Source organism: Taudactylus pleione, unplaced genomic scaffold (assembly GCF_031769625.1).
Source record: "Taudactylus pleione unplaced genomic scaffold, aTauple2 ptg000655l, whole genome shotgun sequence".
NCBI lineage: Eukaryota > Metazoa > Chordata > Amphibia > Anura > Myobatrachidae > Taudactylus > Taudactylus pleione.
The window spans coordinates 912,042-932,036 of record NW_028285057.1 but is presented as its reverse complement, the minus strand read 5'-3'; the positions used below and the strand labels follow the sequence as shown (position 1 = coordinate 932,036).

General features: G+C 42.0%; 1 protein-coding gene across 3 annotated transcripts in view; it reads right to left on the bottom strand.

Annotated features, from left to right (window-relative positions):
• Positions 1–398: 398 nt before the first annotated feature.
• Positions 399–19,995, bottom strand: part of SPIB (Spi-B transcription factor) — a 30,930-nt gene continuing 11,333 nt past the window's right edge. For 2 of the 3 annotated variants that reach the window (XM_088455415.1, XM_088455413.1), the window contains exons 2-6: positions 18,937–18,964; positions 12,216–12,303; positions 7,442–7,644; positions 6,881–7,025; positions 399–2,629 (exon numbers count right to left, since the gene is read on the bottom strand). In XM_088455415.1, coding sequence (XP_088311541.1) covers positions 2,310–2,629; positions 6,881–7,025; positions 7,442–7,644; positions 12,216–12,291 — 744 coding nt within the window. In that variant the 5' untranslated portion in view covers positions 12,292–12,303; positions 18,937–18,964 and the 3' untranslated portion in view covers positions 399–2,309. The remainder of the gene's footprint in view (positions 2,630–6,880; positions 7,026–7,441; positions 7,645–12,215; positions 12,304–18,936; positions 18,965–19,995) is intronic. The other variant, XM_088455414.1, reaches the window with a different exon arrangement.

Sequence of the window (19,995 nt, the reverse complement as noted above, 5' to 3'; positions counted from 1 at the left end):
CTTACTGACCACTACTGAAATCCAGAATTGTGAGCACCTACTACGTAAGCAGAAAATCAGAGAACCATTTATACACGTAGTCCGATACCCCAAGGTCTTTATATTGTGGGAATAAAAAATATTTCATCTACTCATCTTTTATCTCAAGCATCTACCAAGTACAAGGATGATTGCCAGTTCTACGAGTACTTTCATACTTGTTATCAGTCATTTGCCAGCCAGTAAGAGTGTCTCCAGCCCCAGAACTCCTCTGTACCACTTACAGATCCGCTGATAGCAAGGGGGAGGGGGGATCCACGTGAGAAGACTCATCACAGACTGTAGTCAAGGGGTTTGTAGTGTAGGTTAATATTAAGCACACATAATGATTCACTCACTTTATTTTGAAAAATGGGAGAATAAAAACTAACAATTTACACCTATTTATACATTGCTATATATATTAACAATCTTTTCACAAATAAATATATACATGAAACCTTTGCTGTACTGCGGCATAAGTGAATTAAAACCAGTACTGCTAAAGTTTTCCCGGATAGCAATTAGACCTCAGTATGATAATTCATCAGTACAGTGCTCCCTGACCTCAAACAACAAACCTACCTCTGATTTTGGCAACTAAATTATAGTTTGTTTACAGTTGATCATGCTTTACTAGGTGATTATTAAAGTTACAAAGTGATCTCACGCGAGCAGCAAGAATTTATTGTTTAGAGAAAACTTTTTGCTACAGAACCGACTGCCGAGTATCTGCTAATGGATGATCAAGGTCATCTCTAGGTGTCTTTTAATCAACTCAAGAAAACAAATGTACCGGTAAACCTACACACCTTGGCAGTAGTAATATATAATTCATTAGCGCAGTGGTTCCCAAGTTCGATCCTCAAGGAACCCTAACAGTCCAGGTTTTAATAATCTCCATGCTTGAGCATAGGTAGCTAAATTAATACCTCAGTCAATTTGATTAAACCATCTGTGCCCAATCATGGATATCCTTAAAACCTGGACTGTAAGGTTCCTTAAGGACCAAGTTTGAGAGCCACTGCATTAGAGACTGAAGTTGATCCTGCTTTCTCATGAGTATTGGGCAAGCTGCAATATTGTCCTAGCCCACAAAATGGCTACCTACACTACGTCCAAGACAGTTCTAAAAATCAACCTCTGCAAGTGATATCTAAACTAGGGGCTCTCAACCACTACCCTCAAGTTCCCACGAGCAGGTCATGTTTTGTGGATTTCTGTCTGTGGAAACAGGTGGGATTTGTACTGTGCCAGCGAAACATATCAGCTCACCTGTGCACGATCAAAGAAATCCACAAAACATGACCTGTTGGTGGTACTTGAGGATTAGGGTTGAGAACCCCTGATCTAAACCTTGTATAAAGATGCATACATCTAAGGTTCATCTCCACCACTCAAGCTGGTCATCTCCATCATACTGTAGAACCCTATTGATGGAATACTAAGTGCAGTCTTTCTTAACATAAAATGTGTCTGGGTTATTCCCATTGTATCCATTATCACTGACACAAATAGAGAAAGATGCTTAACAAAAAATATAAATGGCAGAACAGACTGTAGAAAACATCTGGCTAGCCTGTACGATGTAGACCACAAAAGTTTGAAGAAATGCCCACAAAAATTAAGAGGTCCTTGACATAAGTCTTATTAATCCACTTGATGGTATTGTCCTATAGAAACATAGCATTTGACGGTAGATAAGAACCTCTTGGACCATCATGTCTGCCCTGTTTTTTAACCTTTTGGTAGCCTCAACCATCTTTGATCATTATAGAAACATAGTATTCTATAGAAGTGGATGGATCAGTCTGTTGTGTTTACACATTCATCTGAGCTTAGTCCTCTCTTCAGTAGTATAGGAACCTCTCAGTTAAGGCCCTGGCAGTGATAGCTAACAAAGAACATTTTGAATAATTTAAAAAAAAACAAAATATCGGGCTCTGCGTCCCACCTAACTGAGCTTTACAGCATTCCCTTGCACTGCTTCTCTTTTTGCATTAAGCAATACTTTCTCCTCAGCCCTTTACACTGTGTTCTGAAATACCTTCTTTCCTATTTCTTGACGAGACATGAAAGCCAAGTTCCACAGACAAGGGAGGTCCACGGTGGCAAGTCACATCCTTTTGCCATTGGTCATTCCATATGCTTCTTTGAGCCACACTTCAATGAAAATATTGAAGTTTCAAGTCAAAGTCTAATATACGTTTGCCAGTATAACGCTCACAAAACTTCACTAAGAACCAAAAATGCCAAAACGGATGGCAGTGTCCAGGTTGGTTGAGGCTGGCTTATGAGAGTGCATGTATGGTGGAATCTGCTTTCCTCTCTCCCAACAATACACTGTCAAACTGATATGTCAGCTTCTTCTTGACTTTCCTGATCTCCCCAGTCTTGCCGTAGTTACGGAGAGCGCGGGCCATCTTCTGGTAGGTCATCTTCTTGCGGTTTCCTTTTTGTTGCCCCCATCGATGAGCAAGTACCTCTTTATGTTTGGATGAGAACTGGAAGGTCCCTCTCTCGCGGTCCAGCCACCAGATACAGTCTCGCATGTCGCCTTTCTGCAACAGCTCAAAGAGGAACTTGTAAAGTCTGACCTTTTTGCGAACACCTTCAATACAAAAAAGGACAATAAATAATCAGCTATAACTGAAAGAAAAAACAATGTGTTTGTTTGTCAGAAAGCAAAATTGGACTGAAGAAGTTCATGTAGTCTTGTCATTAAGGACCTATTTACACACTGCCAATGGCAACATACTCCAAATAAAATTGGATTAATATCATTAATGGCCTTTTCAGGTCATTGACAAAAGTATATTGTAACAAAATACTGTAAAATAAAATCCTGTGAGAAGGTGCCGTAGGCTGAATGTTGAACCGGACCTGGTGAACAGTTTGTTACTTTGTTTTGACTCAGCCATAGCGTTTTTTCACAATCGTTTGGACCAGAGTCCAAAGTAAAGACGTCACAAATTTGCATGATGTATTGGTTTATGAGAGCCATATATAATTCTCAATTATGGGAACTTTATTTTGCTCATTAGTCTAACATGATTTATGTAACAGCCATATAATGATAACCATAATCATTTATGTTTAGCTTGTGTGTGGAGTGTAATGTTGTCAATGACCAATGGGGTTGCGATGAAAGTTGTTCACAAGTGACTTGGCCTGAACTTTTGTCCCTTTTGCACCCGAGAAATCAAAGGAATGTGTCACCCTCTGATAAAGCAAAGGATTGATGAGATGGGTGCCTGCCTTACACAGATGTCAGATATTATTCCATATCTCATCACATTGGTACTTTATAACATGCTATAATGTCCTCGCTAAATGATATGCATGTTAGAAGTCACCCATAAAACCAGTCCTTTCATTGAGAAAAGGGGGAAATGTAGTAAGCCTTCAAAAGTGATAAAGTAGAGAGTGTTAGAGTACCAACCAATCAGCTCCCAACTGTCACTTTACAGGCCATGTTTGAAAAATGGCAGTTAGGAGCTGATTGGTTGGTACTTTATCTCTCTTCACTTTATGACTTTTCAAGGCTTAGTACATCTCCCCCAGGACATGGAAATCCAGGAGAGCTTCTGATGAATACATAGTTTATACACAGAGCCGTAACTAGACTTTTTGGCGCCCTGTGCCAGAAAGAGCATTGGCGCCCCCCTCATTTTTCAAAGGGACATAATGCACCCAAAAAAAGGCCATGGCTTCATGGGGAAGGGACAGGGAAGAGATAAGAGATGCCAGGAGATGCTGGGGATGAAATAAGAGGAAGCTACAAGCAAGAATGATAATAAACAGAAATTTTACAGGCCCAAACAGCGCTCCCTGACCTGTGGTGCCCTGTGCGATGGCATCGGCCACACTACCCTAGCTACGGCCCTGTTTATACAGAAGAAGGTACATTATTACTTTTAATACACAGGTTTTCTTAGTGAACAATTATGACATACAAGCTAATTAATTTTAAGCAATTAAATCAGAATTCTCCTATTATACTACTGGAGTTTGCATTATTTCTAATATACTACTATAAAGATAGAGAATACTATAAAGCTTTCTCTCCCTAGCTCTGGAATGGCTGAAACTGAGTTGATTAAGAGCATTTAGCCCATCTCTTACAAGATGGTTTTCCTCTGTAGCAGACTGTGTGCTGGCAAGCCTAGAGCCTCCTAACAAAATGTTATTGGACCCATACTGTACGTATGTTAGCACAAAGCAATGAATAGAAGACATCTAAAAAAAATTGCAAATGGTATAATACCACAAGTTGCATATATTCTTTGATGAAAAACTAAATTTTCTTGTAAAAAGGCCACTTATAGTAATGAAATGCCCAGTGCATCTTTCATGTAATTCCCCCAATGTTCTCTCTCTCTCTCCTACAACTCTTTTTCGAAACCCACTCTGTTTACCTCTTCCTTCCTGTCTACCTTTGTGTTAATTCACCACCTTATGGTCCACCCTCCACATTGCTCAATATTTTTCCTGGCTGGTTTTCCCACTTTCTCTCTTAGGACATCCCCACTCTCATCCTGGGCAATTTTAATCCCCCCACTGATGACATCACACTGTGTGCTGTTTCTAAGCTTATCTTCCTAGCTTCCTCTTTTGGCCTTACTCAATGGACCTCTTCCCCTTCTAACTCCAGGTTCACGCCCTTATCTTTTCCCACCAATGTGACATATCTTATTTCATTAACTTTCTGTTCCCTCTATCTGACCATCACCTCATCTCCCTCTCCCTCTTCCTCCCCTCTCAGGACTCACTCAGTACAACCTTAATTTACATGACTCTTTTATTCTCCTTCCCTAGACTCTCTTCTTTCCCACATTTCCACCTTCTCCCTCCCCGACATTACCGCTTTCTTCTATAACTCCACCTTAACTTCTACTCTGGATGCCATTGCCCGGCCATTACTCCTTGTACTCTAGAATGACCTACTATTTCCAAAAATGTTCCCACATTGCTGAACGGTATTGGAGAAAATCACACTCACTCTTTGACTTCCTTCCCTATTTAAAATCCATGCTCTCCTCTTACAGCTGTGCTCTTGCTCTCTCAAAACTGTCTTCAAATCCCTAATCTCTTAATTTTCCAACTCCCTGACTACTCTACTCTCTTCCAACTGCCGACTACTCACTCATTTTTCCTCCCCATTTTTCTCACAGCTCTTGATTCTGCTACTTACTTTTCCTCCAAAATTGCTACTATTCAACAGGACCTCTCCTCCTCTAATACTTTTCTACCACCTTGTATTGCTGGCTATCCTCCTTTGTTCACCCCTCTCATTGTCCTCACCACCTACCTTACACCTTGACCCCATTCATGTCCACCTCTTCCGTGTTCTCTTTTGACACTTGTTCCCAACTTGCCCACCTCTTTAACCTCTGTCTCTTGGCTGGTATTGTCCTCGACACCTTGAAACATGCCTTCATCTCTCTCATCCTTTAAAAAAACATCCTCTAGTTCCTGACTACTTCTCAAACTACAATCCCATCTCTCTTTGCCTCCAAACTCTTGGGGTCAATACAATTGTCTGCGATGATCTCATCGCAGCAACAGCCGCACTTTACGGCAGCCCAGACTAGCACAAAATTGTCGATTTTAGGCTCAGAGCCAGCCTCGAAGGGTGTGAGTTCAAGTGCCCTTGCCAGTGTTTTAATGCCGTGGCAACGGCAATTTGCACCCTTTGCGGACAATTGGATTGACCCCATAGGGTGAATTTTTTGCCATTGCTTGTCAACCTTCTTTTCCTCACAGTCCCTGCTTGACCAGTTTCACTATAGCTTTCATTCCCTTCATTCCACATAAACTGCCCTCACCAAGGTAACCAACGATCTTCTCACCGCTAAGCCTAAGGGGCAAATATACAAACGGTCTCTGTGTCTTTAAGGCCACAATTTAAAATAGTATTGATATTAAAAGCAAAACTTGCTGACCCTAAGGGTTAGTTTTCCATTTTCATTCTTCTTGACCTGCTTTCAACACTGTTGATCAACCTCTCCTCCTTCAACCCCTCCACTCCTCTGGCCCTGCTACTTCTCTCTCTCCTCATTAAACTCTACCTCCCCATCTTTCTCTTAGTGTTCTCCAAGGTTCTGTCCTTGGTACTCTTTTCTTTTTATCTCTACTCCTCCTTCCTCTGTGATCTCATCAGCTCCTTCTCTTATATTTTCTCCCCACATTAATGTTACCTCTAAATGCTGCCGCTTTCACTATCTCCAGGATCACATGGTTCCTGGCCCTGTAGCTACCATAAATTATGCCTTTGTGAGCACTCCACTCCTCCTATATCTCCAATCCTGTTACAATCCACACTCCCACCAGCCCTCGCCGCTCCTTCTCTGAGTGTCTTCTAGCTTCTGCACTGATTGCCTACTTCCACTCCCGCATCCAAGATTTCTCCTGTGCTTATCCCCTTCCTCTGAAACTTACTTCTCTGCCCTATCATTGCATCTACCAGCTTGCAGGTATTCAAACGTGCCCTGAAAGCACACCTGTTCATCAAAGCCTGCCATGTTCCTGAACACTCTTAACTCACATCCCCTGTACGTACTTCCCAGTTCACCTCCCAACTCTTTAGACTGTAAGCTGTGACGAGCAGGGCCCTCCACCCTCTTGGTACCCAATCTGCACTATTATTGTCTCTAGTGCGCTCCCGTTCACAGTCAATTACTCTACCTAACTGTCTGCCTCTCCCAGTGCTTAATTATATCACAGTTTGATTTTTACCCATGTACTGTAGGTTTGATCCCTTTTATACTGTATTGTTTGTTTTCCCTATTGTAATTCTCCATGTACAGAGTTATGGACACATTGTGGCACCATATAAATAAAACAAAATAATAATAATAACCCCCAATGCATCCATGAGAATATTCACTTGAATCGCATTCTGAGATTTCTAGTTTATGGTTGTCTGTAGGGTCATCTCCCTCAGAAAGCGATGGACTCCGGAGATTGTAAGGTAACTGGTACGATTGTGGGTAGGGATTAAATGTCTGAGGAAAGAAAGAATACACATTAAACACGGGATTAGTTTATCTGGATGTCATGAGCACATATACACCTAATCTAGCTAAATTATATAAAAGTGATGGCATATATCTCATAAGCTGCTAGTAATGACCTCCCCCTCTACCCCTGGTCATGTGTCCTCATGATCACCTCTTACAATAGTGATCGTTAGGAAAGGAGACAAAACAGGTGAATGGGCATTGAGAACTATATTCCGCAGCATAGGAGCACCTAAGCCTATTTACTCTACATTTCCTATTTGGTGTGGGTGTATGGAGGGGGCTGCCCGGTGATTAACGACCATTAAGCTGGTGTCACCTCTACGCCCAGGCCTAGATTTACACATACTGACCCCTGGGTCACACCTGATGTTGGATAATGGATAGTGTAATATCCTCACCTCAGAACTGTACATCTCATCATTCAGTGGACATTGGGTAATACAGGGAGATGTCTCATTGAGGTCCTGGCTATTGTCCGGGCAGCAGTAGGAATACGTTCCCTGCAGGTAGGACACATGGACGTTCTGGAGAGGCGTTAGCTGGCCGTTGTCATAATCCTCATACGATGTATACTGAGGCTCCATCAGGTTCCAAAGGAAGTCTGTGAGATCAGACAAATATTGTGTTACTGCATCACAAATAGCACGATCAGACAGCAGTAATGAGAGCCATGAATCCACCACAAACATTGACGTATAGAAATGTGATGATTATATGAGATAGCGAGATAAAGACTCCAGGGCTGGCTCTAGATGCAGTAAATGACAAGAAAAGTCACTGGTATAAGAACCAGATAAAAGAAAGGTTCCATTGCACTGTTGTCCTGTATCCTGGTCTCTGTGTGGTTTGCGTTCTGAGCATACAAATGCGAATTGCACTATGGTTAATAAATTGTTAATTGTGATTACTTTTATTAAGCAGACATTGGTTGTTTATCAGACAGTATTATACTGGGCAAATATAACTGAAGCATTGATGTTGGAGAGAAAATATACTGCAGGTGACAATCGGAGGTAGCGGCTACTGGCGCAATGGCTTCTAGAGAGCTCTGGAAGAAGACATGCTGTTCCCAGAGTTTAACAATGGGAACCTAAGAGACACATGTTTCCCATTAGCAATTTAGCAGTCCTCAGACATTTGGTTATATTGGGGAATTACTTATAAGACTATCGAAAGATAATATATGGATGTACACAAAATAACATACATTCTTTCTATTTAAATGCTGTTGCAGGTGTGTTAGGGAACTATTTCAGATATCTCAATTCAAATAAGACACAGCACACTGTTAAAGCAGTACTGATTGAAGAGTTGTCAACTTAATACTGAGAGCAGTCTAGTCACTGATATAGAAGACAGAGGACATTCTAATGACAGATATACAATACAGAGAGCATTCTAGTCACGGATATAGAACACAGAGGGCATTCTAGTGACAGATATTCAATACAGGGAGTATTTTAGTGACAAATAGTTCAGGGATCATTCCAGTGACAGATACAGAGAGAGTTCTAATGACAAATCAGAGAGCATTCTAATGACATATATAATACAGAGTGTTCTAATGAGAGATATAGAATGCATCAAATATTCGAGTCCCACTTATAGAAAACAGAGCATTCTAATGGCATATATAACAGGGAGCATTCTAGTGACAAATATTTTTCAGGAATCATTCTAGTGACAGATATAGAATACAGAGAGAATTCTAATGACACATATAATACAGGGAGCATTGTAGTGACAAATATTTCAGGGATCATTCTAGTGACAGATATAGAACACAGAGAAAATTCGAATGACATCTAGAATACAGGGATCATTCTACAATTGCTCTTAGCCAAAATACAGGTTGGGGAGAGGGGGGAAGATTGATTATGTGAAACAGGTGACTACGATCCAGAAATACATGACTTAACTAGAATATATTTCAAGTCTTATTGGATAACACTATACAGATATAGACAGTCCAGTTAGTGATATGGTTAATTTGAAGGGAGGGGACAGTGCTACCATTGTTATTAAACTGCTAAGAAACTGCTAGCTCCCATTTTCCATATAACAGTCTTGCAAATTTCCTAGGGGATTATTTGCATGTAATTTCAAGCCCTGACAAGGTCTTTGTGTTTCTGCCTGATGTATGAGAAGTGAGAACAACTACTTTGGAAGTACAGTAAGGTGAGAGATCAGCAATTGGTAATGAGATAAATCAGTCTGGACTACACAACCTGTGAAGTGCAGCCTTGTTACTCATTACCTTATTATGACAGACAAACTGGAGTTTGAGAGGCCATAAATAAACCTTTCTATGGGGCTACCAAGGATCAGTAAAAAAATGTGTCTGATTTTTACTTTTTGATACATTTGAAAATGATGTAAATGAATTCAGAAAAAAAAAAGTTTATATCAGTAAATGTTTATAAGACCATTAGCAAAGACTTGCCTAGCTAGATGAGCCTAGTAAAACTTTTTAGGTGTGTTTTAAAATATGCCAAAATGTTTATTGCTTCTTCAAAATGGCTTACAGTCACACAGTGAGAACATTTCCGTGAGAACAGCAGCACAGAGTGTTTGAGCTACGAATGTATATGCAACTCTGAAGTGGGAGGGACTAAGCTAACCTGTAGCCAATCAGAGCATCTAAACACTAACGATAGCTCAGAACGCTAATGCTGAGCTTAGTGCACACTGAATGTCGGTAATGTCATGTGCAGAGGTTTATGCTCTCAGCTTGCTATGTCTAGACCCCATGTGTCCCAGTTTTCCAAGAACCGTCCTTAACGATGTCCGCTGACACCCGTGTTTTGGTTTTGGCTCTGGATTCATCTTCGTTTTTTGGTTTTAGTTTTGCAAGGCCACCCTCAAGTGTTTTGGTTTGGGTTTTGGATCTAGGTTTAAAAAAAAATAATAATAATAATTATAAATTTTTGAAAAAAATGTTTGGATTGCAAAATTTGTTTAATTTTTTAATTTTTGTAACCCAAAGCCCAAAATTCCGATTCAAAATCAGAATTCCGTACTACAGAAAGATCAGGACCATGACTCGGATCTGTCCGGATCACCTCAGGAGATCAGAACCTCGCCTCGGATCTGTCTGGATTCACAAATTTCGGGATGACTCAGATTTCTGGAGAACCGAACCACATATCTCTAGTCCTGATGAGCCCAAACTACAGGAAAAGTTGTAATAGGTTCACGTAACTGATTTATATTATTTGGTACCTGATAGAAAGTATTGGATTACCTTATTAGGTATTGCCTATGCAAAGTTTATGTCAAATGGGCGTTGCAGTTGCTCATTTCAAAATGATAATCGCTTTTGCTATATGGTACGCACATTTACTATATTAATTTGAAAAATATCATTGAATATATATAGTAATATTTTTCGAGGAATTTGGAAGAAGTTTTAGAATTTAAAGACATTATTTCTCATCATTTGTTCCTTGTAAAGGTGTCAAAGGGTCCAGTTATTGCTTGAGCCCTATGGCATATCTCCTCACTACTACAGGCCTAAGCAATGGAACATGTGTCTCCCTCCTGTAATAATGTAAAGGGTATGTAGAGGTTGCCTCTTGTGACCGTTGCAAGTTAACCTCATCCAAAATGGCTGCACTGGGCTCATGTTTTGGTAGAAAATGCAAATAATAGCAGGCAGAAATGGTCCTCTGTAGCCATATAGATTGTGGTACAAGAGCCAGATTTGATCCTCTCAATCTACATTTTCTATTTAATACGTGTTATAGGCTTGCATGCATTAGCACACACACTATATGTAGAACGAGACTTTAGAGCAGTGGTTCTCAAACTCGGTCCTCAGGACCCCACACAGTTCACGTTTTCCAGGTCACCCAGCAGGTGCACAGGTGTATTCATTACTCACTGACACATTGTAAAAGACCCAAAGGTGGAACTAATTATTTCACTTGCGATTCTATGAGGAGATCTGGAAAACATGCACTGTTTGGGGTCCTGAGGACCGAGCTTGAGAACCTGTGCTTTAGAGAAATCACGCCTTTTTATGGAAAAGCAAAAAACTGTGTATATAACATCCATGTTATTGTTTAGCCCACTTGCCTCCTTTTTTATTTTTTTTATAGCAGGTCCTCCTTACAATGCCTGCAATATGCTGATGAGTAACAGTCACATGTGCTGTGGAGAGTCCCTTGAGTCTGTTGTTTCGTTACTCTTTTTTTTTAACCAAAATCTTGTCTGGCACCGATCTAGACAGCTTGTGACACTATTGGGAAACCGTCAGGGAGGTTTCTATTACAGAGACTAGTCAATGTAGCATACATAGGGCTGGATTTTGCATTAGGCCGGAGATTAAGACATTTCCTTTTAGGGCTTGCAGAGGCTGAAAGGCAGCTCCTCCCTGGCACTACCTGGTTGTCTTTTACCGGTGAATTTAAGTATGAAATGGGAATCTGTATGCCTCCATATGGATTAATAGAACAAGCAAATGCTTGCTGGAATATCACTGGAATGTGGTATGTTGGGGACAGATGCAGTAGCACAGACGTTCCACACTTTTCCTCCTGTGATTACACTGAGCAATCTGTGTTTGTGACTGCACCACTAATACTGCTGAGGTATAACACAGACAGTGTTACATTAATTCATGGTGCATTTTCCATATAGACAAATCCATATAAGTTGGGGAACAGTATAGTAATTATAGTGGTTACTAAGGTAACAATCGCTGCACATAACAATAATGTATTATCTCGGGTGAGATATCTTCCTCATTAAATTTAACTGTGGGCAGCACAGATGGTGTAATGGTTAGCTTTACTGCCTCACAGCACTGAGGTCGTGGGTTCGATTCCCACCACGGCCCTACCTGTGCTTCCGTGGGTTTCCTCCGGGTACTCCGGTTTCCTCCCACACTCCAAAAATATGCTGATAGGTTAATTGTCTCCTACTAAAAAAAATTAGCCCTAGTTTGTATGTGTGTGCGTATACATGTGATAGGGAATATAGATTGTAAGCTCCACTGGAGCAGGGACTGATGTGAGTGGCCAAATATGCTCTGTAAAGCGCTGCGGAATATGTGTGCGCTATATAAATAACTGGTAATAAAAAATCCTCCGGATATTGAAACCTATAACCAGATGTGTGTACAAGATTAGAATGAGAGAAGGCACATTACAAGGGTTGGGGGCACATTACCTATGTGAGGCTCGAGCTCATTGCCCTGTGAGAAGTTGCTGGCGTGCTTGGCAAAGGGTTCCACATCTTGAAGCATTGTATCAGGATACTGAGGAAGAGAAATTTCAGTCAGAATTTGCTATGGAGGTCGCTCATAAAACAGAGGAAGAATTAAAGGACAAAGTGAAGGCAGCGTCATATACTTCTTTAGAGCGCATTATATTGTTTTATATTCTTTATATTGTTTTACTCGCAGAGTTCCCATTTGCAAATATCCTATTATTATTATTATTAGTGAAAGAGAAGTCAAGTTTCCACCTGTCGGTAACAAAGAAATCGAGGTCAGTAAAAAAACAAAGAAAAAAATAAATTGACCCCTGCCCGACATGAAAATACTACTACACACTTCATGTCAGTAAAAAAAAAAGCTGTTCAGGAATATTTTAGTAAGCTGTCAGTAAAAATATAATTGAGTATTGGCAACAGTGGGCCTGATTCAGACCCGGTCACGAGTGCTGAGCGCTCGCAAGCGGGTCGATGTTGGCCAAGTGCGCATGCACACGACGGAGCCGGCTCCGTCGTGCGCATGCGCGAGACCCGAATAACGACGGCCAAGCCGTCGCTATGGGTCTCGCACCAAGCGGGGCATGCTGTCGATGGTGATTGACAGCACGCCCCCTTTGGTGGGCGTGCCGGGGGCGTGGCTGCCCAGACGGAGGCATTCCCATGGGAACGCCTACCGTCTCGGGCCGGCCCCACTGACATCACTAGTGATGTCAGTGGGAGTGATTTTGGCTCTGATAGAGCCAAAACCACTCCAGGGCTTGCGGCAACAAGACGCTACCGCAAGGGTCTCGTCGCAAGCCCGATGGTCTTGACCATCGCGACCATCATTTTGGCCGCTCGTTATAGCTGTGGGTGGTCACCCACAGCTATAGCGACCGGCCAGGAGGCCGCTCTTAAATTCAGAGGGACGGCCCTGATTCAAAGCGAGCGCTCTGTCAGAGCGTCCGGCTCTGAATCAGGGCCAGTATTCACTAGGCACAAAGTTACACAGTGATGTCATTGCTTCCTGGTGAACTAATACGCTTATTCACTAATGTTGTTCACATGAAAGCAAGTTCAGCCCACAAAATGGCTGCTTCCACTGTGTGGAAACCAGCAATACATACGTATAGTTTAACCTAAAGCCATATCTTGTGTATTAAGAAAAATAATTTTTCTAGACCTGTTCATCAACATATTGGACGGAATACATGACGATGCATCCCACCACCCTTCACATGCATGCAGGCATTAGTAACGCCAGTATGCATGAAGAGCACCGCAAGAGACAGCTCTCTCGGGGCGGGATGCAATAAATGCGCAGAAGGACTCTGTGGATCCCTCCAACAGCACTGTCCCGATAGAAGCCCATCTGAAAATGGCGCTACCCACCACATCCACATGCATCGTATTCCGAGGCTTGGTGCATATGAGAAATGCGGTCAAACCTGCATTTTCGGGGCTTGACCGCATTTCTCCCTTTACTGCATCCCGCCCATTGAAAAAATAAATTCTGCTTGACTGTTTACATTGCAAGTGGGAGCAGCCATGTTGTCCTCTCGACTGACGGTGACATTTGAGCCATACTCCAACAGAACACTGCCCCCCAGTGGCCATGTTATAAGAAAAATGGTAGGATCCTTATCTTTGCCAAGCAACAACTCCTGTAAATAAGCATCTCTCACACACGGAAGAACCTTTTACTTTAGTCTGCAAGAACAGCAGCACAAAACTATTACACTTTTGTTTTTTGTTTGTTTTTTAAGTCACCAATTTTTTTCTGACACTTCATCCTCTAATGTTTCATCTTTAAACTGTAGAGCGCATCTAAACTAGGAACCTCTTTCCAAACATCAAAACCAAGGTAACATTGACAAAGACGGGATTTCATTAACTGGAAGTAAAAGTAAGAGTAATAATTTATCACAATACACTATGCCTTATGGGTAATTTCATGCCCAAACGCTTGCTCAAAATATATCAAAGAGATAACACTCCATTAACTAGAGATGAGCGGGTTCGGATCTCAGATATCCGAACCCACCCGAACTTAGTGATCCGAGCCGAGATCCGAGTCGGCTCGGGTTTTCCCGCCTGACTCAAAACGAGGCAAAACGTCATCATCCCGCTGTCGGATTCTTACAGGTTTTGGATTGTATAAAAGGTCCCACGATCGCCGCCATTTTCATTCCGGCTGTGGAGAGTGAAGAGGAAGGAGGGGGCTGTGATCGCTGTGCTGTGCGGTTGCTGTGTGTGCATAGGGGCTGTCTACTGTTGTCACTTGTCAGGGGCTGGCTGCTTAATGTCCATACTGCATAGGGGCTGGCTGGCTGTTGCCACTGGCTGGCTGTTGTCACTTGTCGTCATAGGGGCTGGCTGCTGTGCTGGGCTGTGCTGTGCCTGTTGTCCATAAGGGCTGTGTTACTAGGAGCTGTGTTGCAGACAGAAGAGGGGGGCTTCAGTGGCTCCTGTGTCACTGCAGTCCATAAGGGCTGCTGCTGTGTTGTCCAGGGGGTGCTCTGTCCATCAGGGGTGCTCTCTTCACCCCCAGTGTGAAAAAAATAAAGAATTAGGTGTTTTTTTCTGTGTGAGCGTGTGTTACCCACACTTATCAGCAACGTAGCTGTGCAGGGGTGCTGCATGTGTCGTTTTTCAAGGGGATGCTGCCTCATTGAGGGGTGCTCTCCCCCCCAAGTGCCAAAAAAAAATTAATCCAATCAATCAATGTGTTTTTTTTTTTCTGTGTGTGTGTGTGCGCGCATAAGCCCCACTTATCACCAGCAATGTAGCTGTGCAGGGGTGATGCCTGTGTTGTTTATCAAGGGGCTGCTGCCTTGTTGAGGGGTGCTCTCCACCCAAGTGCCAAAAAAAAAAAAATTAATACAATCAATCAATGTTTTTTTTTCTGTGTGTGCGCACATTAGACCCACTTATCACCAGCAACGTAGTTGCACAGGGGTGCTGTCTGTGTTGCTTATCAAGGGGCTGCTGCCTCGTTCAGGGGTGCTAGCCCCCCCAAGTGCCAAAAAAAAATTATTTATCCAATCAATCGTGTTTTTTTTCTGTGTGTGTGCGCGTTACCCTTGACATCACAAACGTCTCAGCTGAGATTTGCATAAACATTTTCAAAAGGTGAAAATAGAGGATATGGTTTAAAAAATGGAATAAAGCCGCTAAAACTGCGTTTTCTGATTATAGTGTCCCTACTCCCTACCCATGGCCCCTCTACCTGAATTTCAGTGAGTCAGAGGGGCAACTCCATGCAACCGTATTCCAAAGTGCAGCTGCTCCTCCTGTAGCCCAGGTCAGAAGATGTGTAGGGGGTGTGGTGATATGGACTAAAATGGAGCTCACATCCACTAAAGTGGACAATGAATCCCCAATCTAAAAGGGAGCGCAGCTGTAATTTATACACAACACAGGATGGGATGACGATATAGGCATGGGTGATGGTATAATCTGGGGTGATGTATACATCATCCTCTTCACACAATATTAATTTGTCCCTGCTGGAATGCACCATTACAGATACCTCTGTAATTTTTGCATGTAATTCATGGTAAAGATCTTTCTCATAGAATTTGTAGTTCATTTTGATTGACATCATCTTTTCCACATTTTGGGGAAGTAGTCTCAGGCCGATCACTGACAAGGTTCCCGGCTGTGCTGAAAACTCTTTCTGAATACACACTGGAAGGTGGGCAGCTCAAGTGAAGCAAAGGCAATTTGTGCAAATTGCCTCTTTTTCCTACCAGTAGTTCTTTACATCTCTTCAGATCTGTGGCCCTGATTCAGAGCCGGACGCTCTGACACAGAGCCCGCTCTGAATCAGGGTCCGTCCCTTCTACTTTTTGGAGCGGCCTCCTGGCCGCTCGCATAGCAGTGGGTGACCACCCACAGCTATAGCGAGCGGCCAAAATGATGGTTGCGGTGGTCAAGACCATCGCGATCATCGGGCTTGCAACGAGACCCTTGCCGTAGGGTCTCGCTGCCGCAAGCCCTGGAGTGCTTTTGGCTCTATCAGAGCCAAAAGCACTCCCACTGACATCACTAGTGATGTCAGTGGGGCCGGACCCAGACGGTAGGCGTTCCCATGGGAGCGCTCGCGAGCGGGTCTGAATCAGGCCCTGTGTCCGTTGGGAAGACGAAACAATGTCTTCATCCCTTCTGGGATGAAAATCCACTCCCAGCAGCAGGCATGGTGCTCAAGAATTCTCAAGAAAGATACAATGTAAGACGTAAACCTTTAATCTGAAATGTTGCATTTGCTGCTCTGTTCCGTTTGTCCACATATCTGCTCTGGTTAAGTGGACAGTGGGTACAATGGCAGTTTGAAGGCCACTAACTAGCTGGGCAGCACAGGCGGTGTAATGGTTAGCATTACTGCTACACAGCACTGAGGTTGTGGGTTTGATTCCTACTATGGCCTTAACTGTGTGGAGTTTGTATGTTTGTATATTCTCCCTGTGTTTGTGTGAGTTTCCTCAGGGTGCTCCGGTTTTCTCCCACACTCCAAAAATATACTGGTAGTGTAATTGGGTCCCAACATAAATTAACCCTAGTGTGTGTGTGTGTGTGTGTGTGTGTGTGTGTGTGTGTGTGTGTGTGTGTGTGTGTGTGTATATGTGAGCATGTGGTAGGGAATAGATTTACTGAAAGACGGAACAATCACTGTTCTGTCCTTCATTAATATGTACAGCCACACATGCGATACCGTGTGATTGGCCCTGCAATACGGCCAATCACACGATATCGCATGCGACTGCAGGAGCGCGCAAATTGGGCATACACACTGCACGATATGCCTGATTTGGCCAAATCGTGCTGATATCGTCCTGGTGTGTATGCACCCTAAGACTTGGAGAGATATAACTTGGAGAGAGAGATAAAGGGTTTATTTACTAAGCCTTGGATGGAGATAAAGTGGATAGAGATAAATTACAAGCCAATCAGCCCCTAACTGCCATGTCAAAGGGGTTTGAAAAATGACAGTTAGGAGCTGGTTGGTACTTTAACTCTGTCCACTTTATCTCCATCCATGGCTTAGTACATAGACCCCAAAGTACCAACCAATCAGCTTCTGTCACTTTACAGGCTGTGTTTGACAAATGACAGTTAGGAGCTGATTGGTTGGTACTTTATATCTCTCCTCTCTCTCCCTCTATGAATATATATATATATATATATATATATATTATATATATATCTAAAGTATTATTAAAAACAACATAAGAAGACTTAATATAGAGGTATAAATATTATTATAGTAGTGACTGTGAAGTTTATTTTTGGGTGAAATGCGTTGATATATACGATGGCTACTACAATAGCAACCCTCTCCGTTTCCCCACCAATGTTTTACTAAAGCATTCAGTGGTACATGTACTGGCTTTAAATATTAATTAGTGGGGAATATTGCTGCCTTGTTTTATTCATCTAGAAAAAATTAGCTACAGTGTTTATTTTTACACCCTAAATTACAACGTTCCTGTGTATTCTCTACATTAATAGCAGTTTGTTCACAGGGTTTATAGAAGTAGAAAACTAAGGGGTCTATATACTAAGCAGTGTTAGGAGACAAAGGGGTCTATTTACTAAGCAGTGTTAGGAGACAAAGGGGTCTATTTACTAAGCAGTGTTAGGAGACAGAGTGAAAAGTGATAAGGTGCCAGCCAATTAGCTCCCAACTGTCATTTTTCAAATACAGCCTGTGAGATGGCAGTTAGGAGCTGATTGGCTGGTACCTTATCACTTTTCACTCTGTCTCCTAACACTGCTTAGTAAATAGACCCCAAAGTGAAAGGAGATAAGGTACCAGCCAATCAGCTCCCAACTGTCATTTTTCAAACACAGCCTGTGAGATGGCAGTTGGGAGCTGATTGGCTGGCACCTTCTCACTTTTCACTCTGCCTCCTAACACTGCTTAGTAACTATACCCCTAAAAGTCTTCTTTAGTTTTCCTGTCTCTTGCTGCCTCCAGTATATCAGATGCTATCTGTTATACGCTGCATTGCAAAGCTGCATCTATAGCATGGAAGAATACATACACCGATAAATACAGCAGCACATACAGTAAGTACTATGGTTTGTGAGCAGATATCGCACATACTGTATATTCCCTCCTAGTAACTGTGATTGGACACGTCATAGGTAAAAGCTGGTACCCAAATAAGGTCCTCAAGGCTCCCCAACAGTTCAGGTTTTAGAGATATCCATGGTTGGGCACAAGTGACTTAATTAGTACCTCAGTCAATTTGATTTAACCACCTATGCTCAACCATGGATATCTCTAAAACCTGAACTGTTGGGGACCCTTGAGGACCGCTTTTGGGAACCTTTGGCTGTATAGAAGATTTTATACATGGGAAAATTAAAGTCACATCCACATCAACACCAGAGGTTCTCAAACTCCACCATTACAGTCCAGGTTTTAAGAATATCCATGCTGTAGCCCAGGTGACTTAATTAGTTCCTCAGTCAATTTAATTTAACCATCTGGGTATCCTTAAAACCTGGACTGCAATGGCGTAGTTTGGGAACCTCTGATCTATACAAACCTTACTGTTACACCGTGACTGATCTAGAAGCAGGATTTGGACCGTTTACTAGACCGAATACCCTCCACAACAACAACAACACTGTAAACCACAGATAAATTATTCAGGATAAAATAATCTATATATACAGAATTACTTACCGGGCAGTTGAAAGAAGTATTGTCAAAACTATGGGAGAAAGGAAGATAGGAGACATCAGACAGCTTGGCCGGATCACATAACTAATAATGTACAATATTCTGCTGTTTGTCATACTAAACGGAGATGAATATCCTTATCAGACTTCCTGAAAGGGTTTGTGACCAAGCAGATGTTCACAAGTGTGCAATATAGAGGTAAACAGTAATAACACAACTTGGGTTTGTTTTTTTTCTTGTGTGCAGAAACCAGTCTTACAACCATAGTGACTGAAGTAAGGCAAACTAATAGCCATTATTCACCAATGCTAAGTTACAGTATGTTATGAGGATGCGAGGACTGTGAATTGATCACAAGTGTTGTGCCCCATAACAGCCCACATTATCATCACAAGCAAATCCTATAGCTTATACAGAGCCGGGATCAGACCTATCTAGAGATAAATCGTAACTGCTAGAAGGTCTGTGTATCGTTTAATGTGACAACAGACAATGCTGAGTATTACATTTAGGGGCATATGTATCAAAGCTTGATGTGAGATAAAATTGTGAAATATTTATCACCAACCAATCAGCTCCAAACTATCATTTCTTAATCACAGCCTGCAAAATGTAAGTTAGAAGCTGATAGGTTGGTGATATATATCTCACAATTTTATCTCGCTTCCAGCTTTGATACATATGCCCCTTAATGCATGACTGAGTATGTTCTACACAGCCTGAGCTATGTTGCAATAGAAAACAATTATTTTATTGAAGATTTAAAAAAAAAAAAAATAATAATAATCTAATTTTGCAGTTCTAACATCAGGAATGATATTATTATCGGATGACCTGCATAACACTAGGCTCGTAATTATTTACCATGTAAGCCAACAAGGCTCATCCCTGGGGAATCGCAGTTTACAGGGTATCATACAAATGGGTTCATCTACTTTTAGTTACTTGGTTTTCTTAATAGACCTGATTTGCTACTTGTACTTTACGAACTAGGAGCTAATGATTTTTCCAAGTAAAAGTCAGAAAGGAGGATATATAGGAATGACAATCTCTAAATTAGGG